Here is a 17,514-nt window from a genome sequence, read left to right as displayed (position 1 = left end):
ACATGCAGCAGCTGGAGAGATCTGCCCTACACAGATAGGCTAAAAGCCCTGTCCCTCTACTCAGTGTCATACAGACTCCTCAGAGGTGACCTCTGTCTGGCATACAAAGCAACCTCAGACCCCACTTTGATGGAACTGCTGCGTATCTGCAAGTCGAGCTCCACTCGAGTAACCCACACACACGACCTCAACCTGGTCTGTGACATCAGTAGAACTTGTTGGTAGGACAAATTTGTGTCCCAGAGACTCCCCCTTCTGTGGAATAGATTCTCTGCCCACGTCAAGCAGAGTACCTTATTAACCCTTTTTAAGCGCAACTTGGATAACTGGATGGGGAACAGAAAATACACCCCTGGGATTCCAGCTGTGTTCCTGTTGGACAGGGGCATCAGGTGCTGACTTGTCAGAACATGGGCTAAATTCTTGGCTAGGCTTGTTAGGGGCCTCAGGGCCAGTAGCCTTGTAACGTCCTATGATCCTATGATACTTGAATGCCAGTTAGGAACAGATGGGCACAAATGCTACAATAAATTTTAAAGGAGCTCAGTGTGTGCATGCTTCAGATTATATGATCTGATTCTGATTTTACCTGTCATATTCTTAATAAAGGCTCTATACCATGAAATAAAAATTACAGTTCTAGTTAATGTGTTTCTTTACAGGAGGCATTAGTATGCTTTTTAGTTTTATGGTTTTATTGTCCAAACATCATAGAAGGAAACAGTGAAAGAGCAATAGAGTGGAATATAACATACTTTCAGTGGATTAGGTGCAATGAAAAAAGGTAGCAACTTGCTGAAAAGAAGACAGAAGAAAATATCTAGAGGAAATAAATCATCAAAAATGTTCAAAGTGCTAGAAAATAGTCACCAATAAACCAGAAAAGCACTCAGATAGCCGTTTACGCCTCAGGACTTTATTAACGCAGCACAGAACAATAAAATAATGCTGATCACTTAACAGTATGTTTTCATCCAAGACTTCAGAATAATTTCATCATTTAAACAGGGGAACGGAATGGTTCTGAAGGATTCTATCATATATGAGAGAAAAACGATGAATCTTTTATGTGACAAAATTAAGTATTCTAAGGTTTCTGTGAATGAAATAAATATCGCATATAAAAAGATTTATGCGGCTTTAAACGATTTGGTTACAGGGTGTTATGGATACAGATACGTTTAAGTTTTTACACAATAAGGCACCTAGAGTACCCACCATATTCGGAATTCTGAAGGTACATAAGGATTAAATTGACCCACCCATGAGACCAGTTGTAGTGGCTAGTCAATCTGTTATAGCTCCTATTGCAAAATATCTTGACTTTCGACTAAAAAATATTTCTTTAAATGCAACAAATGTAATTAAGGATTCTTGTGACTTTCTTAGAAATGTGAAAAGTGATTTATTTAAAGAGACTATGATTTTATCACAATAGACGTTATTGACCTCTTTACTTCTATTCTACACAAAGAAGGTTTGGAATTTCTTGAAGAAATTTTAATGGACAATAAGGATTTTGGTGACATGGATATATATGTGATTTTAGTACCGATGGAAATAGTTTTGAAACATAATTTCATCTACTTTGAGGGAGAATTCTTTCAAGAAGTGATTGGCGTAGCAATGGGGGCCATGTGCGCCCCAACATTTGCCAACTTGGTGTTAGCCTGGTGGGAGAAGAAATATATTTTTAATTCTGTATACAAAGATTGTTGGGTTCTTTATCAATGCTTTTTAGATGATATATGTCTGTTTTGGATAGAGAGTGAGGCAAAGTTTGGTGAGTTCTTGGACTATATCACAAGAAGTACAGAATTTCTAAGATTCACCTACAAAATAGGCTATGGGTCTATAGATTATTTGGATGTGAGCATTGGGATGGACCACAGTAATAATAAATTTACATCAAAGGTGCATAGGAAGGATACTTATTGTAATTCCTTTTTACATTTTCAGAGTGCCCACCCATATGTACAACAAAAAGAGTAATGTGAAAGGGCAATATGTTAGGGGCAGTAGAATGACATCAGAGGATGAGGATTTTATGAAGGAATGTGAATTACTAAAATCTATGTTTTTGGAAAGGGGATACCCCGAAAGACTAATTAATGAGACCTTAAAGGAGGTCCTTGAAAATAGAAATAACAACTTTGCCCCAATTTTAGGTAAGGAAAATACTAATGAAGGAGGAAATCTACCTGTAAGTGCTATGTAGAACAGGTCTGGTAACATTTTTGTTTTAGATTATAGTGTGGATGTCGAAATCATTACAGAAATCCTTAAAGAAGAATGGGGTAGATTTAATAAATTGTCAGATTTGAATATAAAGTTTGATCACCCCTTGAAATTTGTTTTTAGAAAAGGTAAATGTATTAACAATATTCTAGAAAATAATGGTTTTGGCAAGGGGAATAAGAAAGTGGGGACATACAAATGTGGGGCTTGTCCACAATGTTCATTTATATCCAATAAATCAGAGATATATATCCCCTTGTAGGAGGAGGTGTATTACAGTGAAAGGGTACTCCAGTTGTGATTCAAAGGGTTTAGCGTACATGGCCTTATGCGGAAAATGTGAAGGATTTTATGTAGGAAAAATGGAAAGGTGTTTAAAAAGGAGAATTTATGAGCATAATTACAGCATTGAGAGGTAATAACAGTAATGCACTATATAAACATACACAAATGTTTAAGGAGGCATCTTTCACATTTTTTGTGTTGGAAGAAGTTCAAATGGATGTTAGAGGGGGACCCTGAGAAACCCAAATAGAATATAGAGAAGTATATTGGCAACTGGTCTTAGAAGCGAATAAATGGCTGGGCCTAAATTAGATTGTCTCCCTGGCACCTGTGTTGAAATTAAGAGCGGCCAAATTATAAGGTTATTAGTTGGTCACCCCTGAAAAATGTGTGATTAATAGTTAGGGAATTATATTTTTTATATAGAAATGTTCCCTTCTATAGAAATGTCTTTATATAAAAATGTTTTTCACCAGTGATTTTAATAGGTTATGTGATATTTATGACAATTCCATGTTTGTACAAGTGTTTTAAATCTTTACATTCTTTTATTGATTGAATGCTTTATTAACTATTAGAATTCAGTGTTATATTTTGAACACCAGAGGTCAGTAAAGTATTGATTTTAGTATGTGTTCATATACTGGCTATGGTGGGCATTTTTAATTGATTATTCATTTGCACATTTTAAATATATTTATTAAACAAGGTTTTTAACATGTAGGGATCTTTAGAATATGTAGTAAGTGACGTTTTGTATGAAGAGGGGTTATTTCCTTCATTACCGAATTGATTTTAACTTTTGTTTGTTTAATTTCTGTGAATTAACTGTTAATTAATTTTGCTTAATTATGTCATTTAATGATTGATTTATGTGAATTGCTTGTGTTATAAAATGGGGGGAGGTGGTTTAGATGGTTGTAATGAAGAAGTCTTGGATGAAAACGTACTGTTAAGTGATCGGCGTTATTCTACTGTTCTGTGCTGTGTTAATAAAGGTCCTGGGGTGTTAATGGCTGTCTGAGTGCTTTTCTAGTTTATCTAGAGGAAATAGTTATAAATTGATAGGATGCAGCATCAGGAGTAATGTGAGAAAGTACTTATTTACAGAAAGAGTAGTGCTAACTAAGAGTGTCATGGCAGGGGTGTGGCAAACATGAGGAAGAAATGCAAAGCTGCAATGAACAAATGCAAAAGAATCTAAGAAATAGTGGAAAAAGAAAACACCACAGGTTTGCTGTCAGTCTGTGTATTGGAATGGTAAGAAATCAACAGTTTAGAGGAGACAATTATCTGAAAAAAACCCATCAGTATATGTTTCTTTAGCAGAAACACCATATATCATTATACATCTGTGCCATCTAAAATAATAGGGTCTTTTGTAATATTACCACTGTATACTAATAGCAACCTGAAATATATGAAGGAGGGTAAATGTAAGGCTAGATACGGAGGATGCCAGATTAGAGAGATAAGATATGACTTCCGTCATTAAAATATTACATTTTCTGCATTCTTTTCATTAAACATAACATACACTTAATAATTTCTGTAGTCTAGGTTCATTGATTAGCTGCTGTTTTTTTATTTGATGTCTGCCTGCTGTATATATTTGTAACATACTGGCCTGTAAAATTATTTATGCATTAAGGAAAAACTATTAAAAGCACAAGTTAAAACAATAACTCATTTGTAATTGTTTTATAGTATCTGGGCTCACTGTTTAGCCATTCAATTTTTTATATGCTCTTTGCCTGCTGTACATGTTTGCAGCATGCTGGCCTGTAAAATTATTGCTGTCATAAATAAAAACTATTAAAAGCATAAGTTAAAACAACAACAACTTCTGTGTAATCTTAGTATAGAAGTGTGGTAAAGTATTCTTAAACTCATGAAAATAATTTTTAAGTCATTGTTTCCCTTTCATTAGTTTGCTTTTTCATATGTGAGTTTTCCCATAAATGTCCTTGACTCTGACCTGGCTGTCTTTCAGATTTCTTTGTGCCACGTTTGCTTAAGAGGGAGAAAAATTAGCTTAAAAAGGCAGTCTGCATTGTGAGGTACTCTTTTCAGTTTGTCTTCAGCTCTGTACGGGCCTAAAGCAGGGTTAAAAATGGCTGGTCTTAATGTCTCATTTTGCTTTTTCCTAGCTATTCTTATTGTTTGCGAAGCTACCAGAAGGCTTTCTAAAAGGTTTCTCCCTACTATCCTACACTCCAGCCTCATTGCTGAGTTGGCCTGTGCATTTCAGCTGTGTTCATGCTGCTTTGAGCTGAGAATGCTGGCAGATATTGGGCCCTGGGGTGGTGGATTTGGAATGGATGTAACAATGACTTTACTCTTCCTCCTTTTCTTGATCCATGGAGTTACTTTTGGTGGTGCTTCAGCCAACCCAGTTGTGTCCCTCCAGGAATTCCTACTCCTTGAAGCATCTTTCAGGGCTACTGTCCTGAAACTCTTAGCCCAATTTGCTGGTACAGAACTTGCCAGAGCCAGCTCAAAATACTTTCTGTCATTTGAGCTGACAGAACTCCATATGATTCAAAACATGATGGCAATAGACTGTAGCTCTTCCAATCAGACATCAGTTTACCATGGAAGCTTTGTTGAAGGTGTGTGTGCTGCCCTATTCTGTTTTGTAATCATGCGTTTCCAGTACAGTCATTTCCTGTACCGAATTCCAGTTATGGCCCTCACAGTTACTACTCTGGCTTATACAGGTAAGGTCCATTTTGTTTTACTATTACTGTGTTTACACAGATGGCAGGATCATGTTCCCTGTTCTGACTAGCTGAATAAAATGACTACTGACTATTATGGTACCTTCCTTGTAATTTGGAATCAAAGTGAAGATGACCATCTGGTAGTTCTACCGTATGTAGATAACGTTGTAGCCTATGTTCTAACTGAATGCGCTTAGATGCTTTGCATTCTGGTGAGCGATCAAAGTGACTGAGGCAGCATGGTGACAGTTATCATTACTGGCAAAACCAGTTGCACCAGTTATGGTGTAGCACATGGCATCCTGAGGCTAAGTGCCAGAAAATTAGCCTTAATGTTTTACATAGTGACAATCTAAAATAGGGTTGCACCTGAAGGCTTTGTTTAGTGAAAGTAGACACTGCTGATTTACATTCTGAGAATCTAGCCTAAATTTTACCCAAAGGCTTAGATTAATGAGAGTGGACTTTCATAATATACATTTTGTCAGTCTAAGGTAGTGGTTTACATGAAAGCCTTGATTAGTGAGAATGGACTTTGATAATTTACATTCTGATGGTTTGAGACAAGATGGTCAAGGTTTTGTTTATTGAAGGTGAATGTTGATGGCTTACATGTGACAGTCTACATTAGCAAAGAAGCAGTAGTGTTCACCATTGTCACATCCTGGGACATATAGCATGCCTTTATCATTTGATGCTGCCGGCTAAGATTAGGAAGTGAGTCTCTTTTATGGTTGTCATTCCAATGGTCAGGGCTTAGGGCATATAGCTTGATAATTTACATTCCTTTGATCAAAGTTAGAAATAGTGTTTATTCTAGTTCACTGGATTTTCGAGTGTGTCTTAAAGGCCTATAGTCTGATAGTGTATACTGCAGGGTTTAACTAGGCCATGTGCTCACCAGCAGTGTGGGTCAGTGAGAAAGGACCTACATTACCTTTTGACTGCATACATAAGGGAACTATACTTTAAAGATAGGCATTTTACTGGCCTTTATTAGACAGGATTAGTCTTTGTGATCTGTATTTTGAGAATCCATACAAGCATTTGGCATTAGTTATTGTCTAAGCTATAGCAGAAGAATTATCAGTCAAGTATTGATGATATTCCTATATCTATATTCTGCAGTTAGGGGTTTGATTCCCACAGCCTGAAGTTGTTTCTAGTGTAACCCTGAACAAGTCAGTTTACCAAATAGTGATCCCAGGCAGTGTGTTTTCATTTCATAATATGCATTTTTTATATATATATATATATATATATATATATGTATGTATATATATATATATATATATATATATATATGTGTGTGTGTGTGTGTGTGTGTGTGTGTGTGTGTGTGTGTGTGTGTGTGTGTGTGTGTGTGTGTGTGTGTGTGTGTGTGTGTGTGTGTGTGTGTGTGTGTGTGTGTGTGTGTGTGTGTGTGTGTGTGTGTGTGTGGTGTGTGTCTTTCTTATCCAAGCAGAATGCTGAGGAGGAATTGTGATGGCCCTGACAGTCCTTCACTGTAGTTAAGACAGCTGCTTCATTTGTGTTTGTTGACTGACATTAGAGACACAATTTACAAAAGATTTCTGTGCTAATATACTACAGTGCTGTTTTATTTCTGACCTGCTAATTATTTTAGCAAGCAATTAAAACTGTACATAGGGAACAAAGGTTTGTGGTAGAATAAATGCAGTGTATATGAAAAAGCAAGAATATTAGGAAGATATTATACATGTATAAAACTGTTCTGATGTGACACTGTATGACAAATAGCTGTTTTAATTAGAGGAGAATTACCCCCCACCACCTACTTTTCTGCATTGCATAACTTGACAGTCTGCATCCTGACTGTACATATAAAGATCATATTGTAATGTTCTAGCCATGTGGCTTGCATTAAGGAATGAACACCCATGTATAACCTTATTGTTTGCAAAGTAGAGATATCTTTTACAGGTTCATATTATATACTCGAAGAGACGTTTCATCGAACGCCTCTTCATCGACCATTAAATAACAAAAACACAATACAGCGAACGGTCATATAAGCAATTTCTTTCCCTGGGAAAGAAATTTCTTGGCCACCACTGCTACTTTGCCATTTTCTCCACTGTAGTGTGATCTTAGTGTTAGTATATTTAGTTGGGGGGGTGTGGGGGGCACAGCCCCCCACTTTGTATTGTTTGCAGTGATGTGTTTTTTTGTTTAGGGTAAGTGATTTCTTTCCCAGGAAAATAAATCACTTATATGCGCGTTCGCTGTTTTGTGTTTTCATGGTTTATAGGTCGATGAAACGCCTCTTCAAATATCTAATAGAGACTCTCTTTTACAGATATTGTTAAAGATCTTCACAAAACAGTGTGTTTTCACTAACCATTATGGGTCCATGGCATAAAACCAAAGCACAAATAACTAAATCAGTATCTTCAAAAATTATGAAAATTTGGAAACCTTGAACAATTTCATCTCTGTATCAGTCAGGTAATGCAAGCTACAACAGATATATTTAACTCAAACTAGAGTTTGTACTATGGTCTTGTTATTTTAATACACATAACGTGACAAATACTTGTATGATGTGTAGGATATGTGGCATAAAGGATGCAAAGCAATTAGTGCAGATTGGCATAGAGTGGCCAACTATGGAATAACTTAAGGAACAACTTCAGGATGTGTTTGTTTTTTAGAGTAGCTTGCTCTCCCTCCTCCATTCCCTCCATACTCCATTCCAACTACTAACATATTCCTTAGGAGAATAGCCCTCTTGAAAATAAAATACTTATCACCCCCTAAAAAAGTTAATTTCCTACCCCACTGTAGTGCGATCTCGGAGTTGGTATATTTAATTTACGAGGGGTGGAGGTGGAGCCCCCCACATGGGGGGGTGCAGGGGGGCTTGCCCCCCTGCAGAAACGTAGTAAACAGTGTGTAGGATGTTATTTATAGTTGCTTTGTAGTTTTCAATGTTTTGAGATTCAATGTTATGAATTTTAGATGTCTTGAAGTTTAGATGTTATGGTCTTGATGTTTTGGGTTTAGATGTTAGGAGCATTCGATGTTTTCATATGTAACCGTGAGGGCACATTGTGGCTTGTACTTTGCAAAACATTCCAATAAATGATATTTACTTGTTACATGTTAAAGTGAGATGTCTGTGTTAGTGTGTGTGGTAAATGAGTGCAGCAACTCAACCAAAGCAAACTAATAATCTACAAAAAATGAGTTGCTTAAAAGACGAAAACCACCACGAAGTAGCTCAATGAGTTTATTCCAATACGAACATAAAAAGCATAAATGCTCTTCATACACACACAACGTGTTTTCGTCCCAGTAATTAGGACTTCATCAGATACAGTTCTAACTGTCCATTACACCTTATATAGTCACTTAATGACTAATTAAATCATTAAAACGACCTCTATTGTTCAAACTGACAAATCCAAAAACTAGTAACCTCATGAATATTAAACATATATTCATAAAAACCTATTTATTTAGTTAAAAATTGTAAACTGTTAAACATTATTAGTCTAAATCAAGTGAAAAAATAAAAAAATATATATGTTTGACATTGTCACTACTTATTGACACTTGATCCTACACTGGAAGACTCTGTTCTAGAGGGTTTTGGTACAAGACCCTGTACTTCTTGAGTGACTCCATCCACCAATGAGCTCATTGACATGATCTCTAGTTGGGTCTGGAAGAAGCCTAACTCCACAGAACCCATGCCTTGGAGACCAGACAGGATAATGGCACTACCTGCGGACAGACAGTTTTAGGGGAATGGGGTTACAGTTGATGCCATTGTCATTGTGGTAGCCAGAAAGAAGGAACTAGCCTACAAGAGTTCCATTGTCCATCCCTCACAACAGGGAGTCACAAATGATGGACTGACTGGGGAAGCATGTCTTTGTTTCAGCGATCTTTGCCTTGCAGTTGCTGAACTATTTGGCACATTTTATTAAACTTCGGAGAGATTTGACCAAAGAATTATCAAGTACTCTCTCAGGAACTGTCTATGCAGAAGTTCGAGATTCAGTAACTTCTCAGGTGGCAACCCTAAAGTCAATATCCAATAGTTCCATGAGGTTAGTTTCCAACATAGTGGAAGGAACCCCAAGAGCTGTGGGTTCAGGCATTTCCATGAGGAGACATGCCTGGATGCACTTGTACATTTTGTGGAGCCATTTAATTCCAATTTTGTCAATTCTCCCTTTGGCAGAACTACCCTTTTTGGCCCTAAGGTGAAAGAAATGCTTTCCAGGTGTGAGAAGGATGGAAAGACCTTGTCTACCTTAAGCATACATTTTTCAGCCTCCCAACGATCCTTTTCCAGGAATCAGCAGAGTGGGCAGAAAATGGGATTCAAAAAGTCCCAAGGTTCGTTCCATGACACATGTGGAGGAAGTGCCCCCAGAGGCAGAGGGGGGGGGGGACTCTATTGGAAGTCATCATCCTCATGGCAGAGGTGGCCCACAAAACCAGGGTTCACAAACATCTTTCTTTGATAAACCATACCAGTGTTCCTGAATGGAGGCCTGACTATCCACCTCTGGAGATAGTCAGGGGATGTTTATCCCTGCACTAGAGAGCCTGGCCAGACTTAACAAAAGATACTTGGGTGCAGAGGATTATATCCAGAGGTTATACAATACCATTTTCCCTACCACCACCAATTCCCAGAAAAATCCCCAATGTTCCACCCAGTCAGAGGGATAAAGCAGCAATTCAGATTCGAAAGCTGCTGGAAAAAGTCATCCAAGAGGCCCCACCAGACCAGATAGGATCCAGAACTTACTCAAGGTTCTTTTTAGTGCCAAAAAAGACAGGAGACTGGAGACTAATTCTGGATCTCACAGATCTAAACAAATCTGTTCAATGAACCAAGTTCCAGATAGCCAAGGTTCAGTCCATTCTCCCTTTTCTGGACAAGGATGACTGGATGTGCCCAATAGGTCTTTAGGATGCCTACTATTACATAAAAATGAACAGAAAATCCAGAAATGACCTACTCTTCTGGCTGGCAGCCAGTTACTACCAATTCAGGTCACTGCCCTTTGGACTCACCACAGCCCCCAGGGTGTTTACCAAATGCATGGCAGTAGTAGCAGCTTATCTCAGACTGCAGGGATTCTGGGTGTTTCCCTACCTGGACAACTGGCTCATTACCACTTCGACCAGGTATTAACTCATACATGGAAGGTTTTCCACACCTGTGCTCTCATAAGAATAACCATAAACTACAGCAAATCACAACTTCAACCAACTCAGACATTGGAATTTGTTGGAGCATTGCTCAAAACAAAAACTGCCTTTGCTTCCCTTCCACCACACTGAGTTCAAACAGTAAGGTCACAGGTCAGGAAGGTTGTAGAGAACACATCACTCTCAGCCTGCACAGTTCTCTAAACTCTAGGCCTCATGGTGGCTGTGATAACCTTAGTTCCATTGGCCAGGTTTTACATGCAGATCCTCCGGCGCATGTTGGCTACTCAGTAGTCAATCTTCCATTAGTCAATGTCATATCAGATAAAAATTACCAGCACTTGCAAAAGAGATCTCTGCTGGTGGATCCAGTCTGATCAAGTGCTCCATGGCCATCTCTTCATTTCCCAACAGCCCAAGGCCACAGTGACCACAGGTTCTTCCCAGATAGAGTGGGGGGGGGGGCATTATCTAGGGAAGACAGTCCAGGGTACTTGGTCCTCCGAAGAGGCAAATTTGCATATAAATGCCCTAGAGATGAAAACAGTGCTGTTGGTGTTGCGAGCTTTTCAAGATATTTTTCCCTCTGTGATTCATACAGACAACATGTCAGTGGTCTGGTAAATCAACAAACGGGGGGGAAACCAAATCTTACCCATTGTGTCGAAGCGCTCAGGATTTGGTAGTGGGTGATCTCATCTGACTGTTTTCTTTTAGCAATGCACATTCTGGGGAGATCCAACATGATTGTGGACAAACTGAGCAGGTGCATTCTTCTTCCACATGAGTGGTCCCTCAACAAGAAAGTGACGGATGAGATTTTCCATCAATGGGGCGGCCAGCCATGCTGCATTCTTTTTGCCTGTCCCATAAACAACAAGTACAGCAACTACTTTGCCCTTACTTTCAAATTAAATTACTTTTACCACTGGGGCAGTCATCGAGGGATCCTCTACTTCATGATTGGGCCCTCCTTCTACTTTATGTCTTCCCACCAACCCCAATAATTCCAAAACCTTTGCAGAAAGCTGCCAGGTCAAAGAGCACAGTAATCCTCATTGCCCCCTATTGGCCTCAACAAATTTGGTTTCCCTTCCTATGGCCTCACCTGGTTCAACCACCACGTAACCTAGATCCAACTCCGGACCTCCTGTCTCACCTGATGGGCATGTCACACCCAGATATACCAGACCTCAAGCTGACTGCTTAGCTTCTCCAGTTCCCTTAGCAGCCAGACAATCTATGCTGTCATCATCTGTCTGACGTATAATTCTGCCTTCCCATAAACCCTTGACAAGGAAAACATATTCAAGTAAATGGAAAAGATGTGCCTTTGGGCTCGGCAACATAATCTCGATCCTTTTTCAGCTACCATTGTTCACATTTTAGATTTCCTTACTCGCCTTTTTCAAAACAGTGGCAGTACCTCAACCATTAAAGTACAACTAGCAGCAATTTCAAATTACCACACAGGATTAAATGGCGCATACATAGCATCTCACAATTTGAGCAAAGCCTTCTTAAAAAGGGTACTTCTTCTAAAGCCTCCTTTTAAAGATCCTACACCTCCATGGGACTTGAATTTGATGCTTCAGTCTCTCACACAACCTTTCTTTGAACCAGCAGATACATGTGACATAAAATATATTTCATGGAAAATAATTTTTTTTGTTGTTGTTACTTCCAGAAGAAGAATTTCTGAGATCCAAGCACTTGTACTGCTTGTGAATAAACCTTGGCTGTGGAATTGTGTGTGCTACTTGTAATCATTTTGTGACAATTTATCTTCTGAACCATTCTTTCAAGCACTGCATACTGGCAGCTAGGCTTCTTCCTTGGTCACAGCATGATTACTCCCTCTCTGGTCCTGCTGGTTCTTCTCCCACTGTACCTAAAGAGAAGAAATCTACTAAAAGCAAATCCTTACAGCCACTGTGGGCTTAATCAGTGCCACGGCCACTGGTGGGGGATCCTGTGATGGCCATTCATTGTTCCTCACCTCCTCCAATTGTCTCTCAGAGTTCCTCTGGTGTTGATTCTTCTACCCTCAAGAACCAGGATTTAGACACATCTTCTGCAGCTGTTCCAGTGTCTGATGAAGGAATGAGAGAACCATCTTCTTGTTTGGATTTCGGAGATGCTATGGGCAACTCTTCTTGTGATAGCCAGGGACAGAGATGTCTTGCCCGTGATAAAGAGCCACCCCCCCAAACTGGTCTTCCTATAGGAATACTTCACCTAGGAAAAAGAATAAACCACACACCCACTGTCACGGAGGCTTTCAATAAAAATCTACCCAAACAGCAGAGACCTCCAAGGCAGAAACGCACTTGACCACCACAACACAACACTAATCATGAGACACAACTCTCTTAAACAGTGTGCCATTCAACCAAAGCCCCTAAGGCAAAACAGCATGCTCAACACACTAGTCATAGGTGACTCTATAGTGAGGCACACTGATGTCTCACTCACTAGGATGAATAAGGAGAAAGTAACAGTCAGCTGCCTGTCAGGTGCCAGGATCCACCACATAATGCACGCACTCAGGTCCCTCAACAACAGGTACAAATATGACTCTATCATTGTACATGTGGGTGTGAATGACCTGAGATACACCTCCCTGGACTACATGAAGAGAGACATGGAGGAGTTCACAGATTATGTAGCCTAGACGGGTATGACCCTAGCCCTGAGCAGCCTCCTACCATCACCCAGAATGATACTACAGTACAAGCAGAAAATTATTGATTTCAACAACTGGCTAAGTTTCTGGTGTCATTCTAAGGGGATCCAGTATCTGTCTGCCTGGGGTGACATATTGACAGACCTAGATGCTTTGCCAGAGATGGCCTGCATCTGTCAACCCTGGGCTTCTGGATACTGGCCAAGGCTCTTTCCACTATTATAGTGCCTTTTTAGGTGGTGTTCCAAAGACCAAATTGCCACTGTAACAGCTACAAACAAATGCAATTTGAGGGTCATGCTGCTCAATGCTAGAAGTCTAAATCTCAAAATGCACTCACTCAAAGCACTCCTTAAAATGAAGAACATCGACATTTGTGCTGTTACAGAGACCTGGTTCAAGGCAGCAGAGAGTACCCCTGCACTACCAGGCTATAACTCATTCCATTCCACTAGTTTATTGCACTTAGCGCCTCGGCCAAACTGCCTTTAGGAAGTGATGCATGTTACATAAAACCTTTCCTATAAAAAGCACGCAAGTGTGCTATGGAATGGGTGACCATTCTAATTGAAAGAGACCGGATACATCAGCAGAAACTTAAGGAGGAAGTAACTAAAATGCATAATGAGATTTTAGGGAAAATAGGGTCATTGAGAATGACTGATGTGGTTAAGAAGATGCATGATAAGTTAAACAAATTTGAGAAAGAACAGATCAATGCCAAATTGGGAAAAATCAAACATGACGTTCGGGACTACAATAATAGGAGGGCTTTTTTGTGGCGCTCCAATAAAAAGTCATCTCAGCAGTCCCAGAACTCACGTCTGAATGAAGGCAAATGTAAACAGCACTCTGTATCATTTTCTTCGTCTGAGGGTGCTGGTTATACTACGGACTCAGACAATGATAACCGGATGTTTCCACCTCTTCCAGCTGCACAAGAGCCTGCTCTACATGAACAATGGTTTCGGAATAACCATGAAGAAACAGGAAAGAACTACAAGAAGTGGGGAACATATCAAAGACAACAGCAACTTGATGGATATTTTAAACAAATGCCTAAGCGAGGTAGATGGCAATGACTATGTTCTTAATAATTGTGTAGTTGATTTAACAGGGTGTTCCTTAACACAGGAGCAAGTTAATGTATTATATTTGGGATTGAAATTCATCCCAACAGTTGTACCAAGAAAGCATGTGATAAAACAAGAGATCTTTCAGCTGGTGCGAAAATTACACCTTAAATGTTATTTTTCATTGTATAAAATATCAGAAGGTAACAATATTAATAAGAATGATTACATTAGTGATGAAGATAGTTTCCATTCATGTTTGTCTGATGTAGATGATGTAGAAATAAGTGTAAATACACACTGTTTGCTGAACGATAAAAATGTGTGTTTTAAAAGCACTTTTATCCCCCCTTACACAAATGAACGTGTTAAAATTTCCTCGGAGATGTTAAATTTCACTGTGGAACAATTGTACTCTGATTTTTTTGCAAAGAAGAATCAAATGACTTATAATTTAACTAAAGAGGAATGGAAGTCCCTGAAGGAATTGTCAAATAGGAAGGATCTAATTATTAAACCAGCTGACAAAGGCAGTAAAATTGTAGCGATGCATTATACTCAATATTTGCAGATGTGTATGGAACGTCTACAAGACAATACTGTGTATGAAGTAAGTAGTATGGAAGTGTATTTAGAAGCCATAGAAAAATGTAGACATTTATTAAATAAGGGATGCCGGTTAGGATATATTACAGATCAAATGGCTAAAAAAGAATGTAATCTGGAAAATATTGGTATGGCTACATTCTATTGTCTCCCAAAACTATATAAGAATGAGCTAAATCCTCCGGGGAGACCAATAGTGTCTGCAATGAAACACTTCCTACACAATATTGGCATTATTCTACATAACTTTTTACTGCCTTATGTCCTAAAACATCCATCATATATCAGGGACTCCTTTGATTTCCTTCAGAAGTTAGAAACGTTACAATGGAACCCAAATACGTATTGGGTTTTGATAGATGTTAAGAGCCTGTATACGAATATCAAACATAAAGATGGAATAGTAGCTACACAATATTTTTTTGAAGATAGCCCAGTATGTAATTATGTTATAGAATTATTGCAATTTTGTCTTTTAAATAACTTTTGTAGTTTTAATAATGTGATATATCATTAATTGCAAGGCACTGCCATGGGGGCATCTTTTGCCCCCATGTAGGCCAATTTATTTATGGGTAAATTTGAAATAGATTGTTTATAAATATTCTTTTTATCAACAATATGTGGTGTCTTACTTTCAATATATTGATGATTTAATATTTATATGTGAGAATGGGAAACTATGTTCAAAAGTTTATAAAGGATTTACATTGTAATGAGTTCTGGCTGCAGTTTGATTGTTTACAATGTGGTAAAGTAGTGAATTATTTGGATCTACGCTTATGTGGGGATAGTGATCAATGTATCAGGACATCCATCCATCGCAAATTTATGGATGGGAGCCAATTTTTGCATGGCACCACTTGCCATCCAGTACATACAGTTCAAGCTCTCCCTTATGGAGAACTATTGAGGGTATGTAGAATTTGCAATAACTACCTAGATCTGGAGAAGGAAATAAGACAAAAAATGGCAATGTTTATACAAATGGGGATATAATAAAGACATTTTGAATGTGGCAGTTAAAAAAATGGCTCTACCCAACAAAGAAGCAACAAATCAAATAGTGGGCTATCTATAGTGGATGAAAAGGATAAAATATATTTTGCAACTACATATAATATTTTAAGTGATATAGTGAAAGATGCTATTACTAATTATTGGGATTTCTTACAGAAAGATGTCTTGTTACAAAAAATTATTCATAAGAAAGTTTATATGTCTTACAAGAGAGTACAGAATTTAAATGATATGTTGGTTAGAGCGTATTTTATATTACCTGAAAATGGCCTTCCTAGATCTCCAAAGTCAAGTGGAACAATGATATGTAATAATTGTAGTGTATGTAAACATGTAGTCCACAGCTTTACTGTGATCAATAAAAGGAAATTTGATATTAGTGGCTATTATGGGTGTAATACGGAGGGTATTATTTATTGTCTGAGGTGCCCCTGCAACCTTTTTTATATAGGACAGAGTAAGAGAAAGTTTAAAATAAGGTTGCAGGAGCACATCAGGGATATAAAAAAGAAAATAACTGAAAGCTCTGTAGCCATGCATTTTTTGGATAAACATAATGGGGATTACACTTTACTACAGGCAACCATTCTAGAAAAAGTATTTGTGAAAATGGGAGATGAAGGTTTGATAAAAAAATATGTTGCTAACCAAAGAAGCAGTATATATTTTAAAGTATAACACCCTCCATCCAGGAGGGTTTAACTTAGAATTAGATTGGAAATGTTTAATTGTTTTATTAGGTAACTGTGTGCATGGATAATTGATTAATTGAGGGTCTTTTTATAGAGAAGGTTTTATGTAATATGCATCACTTCTTGAAGGCTGTTTGGCCGTGGCGCTAAAGTGCAATAAACAAGTGGAATGGAGCTTGATGTTGTTTCATTTTTATTTCCTTGGAGTTTCCTTGGTGTTTGCTGTGGTTTTGTATAACTCATTCCATATCTTTTGGCCCCAGAGCTTGGACCGAAGCTCCAAAGGCGGTGGTGTTTCCATATTCATAAAGGATGTCACACCTCCAGACAGTGATTCAGGCTGTAGCCTGCTATAGGTCCCTAACCATAACCCAAGACTCACACTCCATGTTCCTAAGCACCCTGTAGAATATTAGGGCCCAACCTAACACTCTCATACTGGGCGACTTCAACTACCCTTCCAATAACTGGGAAAACTACTCATGTACCAATACACTTGCCCAACGTTTCCTGGAATTCATTAATTCCAATGCCCTGGACCAGCTCATTTTTACCCCCACTAGAGGTAGCAACATCCTTGACATGGTCATTACTAACATGGGTGACCATTGCTCTATACCAGTAGTCAACTCCTCCCTGGTTAGATCCAACCACAAACTAATCACCTTGGAAATCCACCCCCCCCCCCTCGCAAAGGTAACCGCCATGAAAAACTTCTCCAAAGCTAACTTTGGGCTCCTAAAAACAGAGGTGGCTAACTTCACGGCACCCATGCAATTGGAGAACAGCTGCATGACTGCTGAATCATACACTAATGAGCTGTACGAACACATACACAAATGCATGGATCTCATCATACCCACTAGAACCAAGATGCTCTCCTCCAAAAAAAAGGAAGCCAATCTGATGGTCCCCTGCCATAAGCAAACTCTACAACAGAAGGTGGAAACTGATGAGAAACAAAGTGATGTCCCAAGACTGGAAAAACTCCCTTA

General features: G+C 38.6%; 1 protein-coding gene across 1 annotated transcript in view; it reads left to right on the top strand.

Annotated features, from left to right (window-relative positions):
* The first annotated feature begins 4,610 nt into the window (after positions 1-4,610).
* Positions 4,611-17,514, top strand: part of LOC122801387 (aquaporin-12-like) — a 107,239-nt gene continuing 94,335 nt past the window's right edge. Inside the window, exon 1 of the mRNA XM_044070909.1 lies at positions 4,611-5,243. Within this exon, the coding sequence (XP_043926844.1) occupies positions 4,637-5,243 (607 nt within the window). The 5' untranslated portion in view covers positions 4,611-4,636. The remainder of the gene's footprint in view (positions 5,244-17,514) is intronic.

This window comes from Protopterus annectens, chromosome 4.part1, assembly GCF_019279795.1.
Source record: "Protopterus annectens isolate FY-2018-M chromosome 4.part1, PAN1.0, whole genome shotgun sequence".
Taxonomy (NCBI): domain Eukaryota; kingdom Metazoa; phylum Chordata; order Ceratodontiformes; family Protopteridae; genus Protopterus; species Protopterus annectens.
The sequence above is the reverse complement of the archived record's forward strand: the minus strand, read 5'-3'. Positions and strand labels throughout refer to the sequence as shown.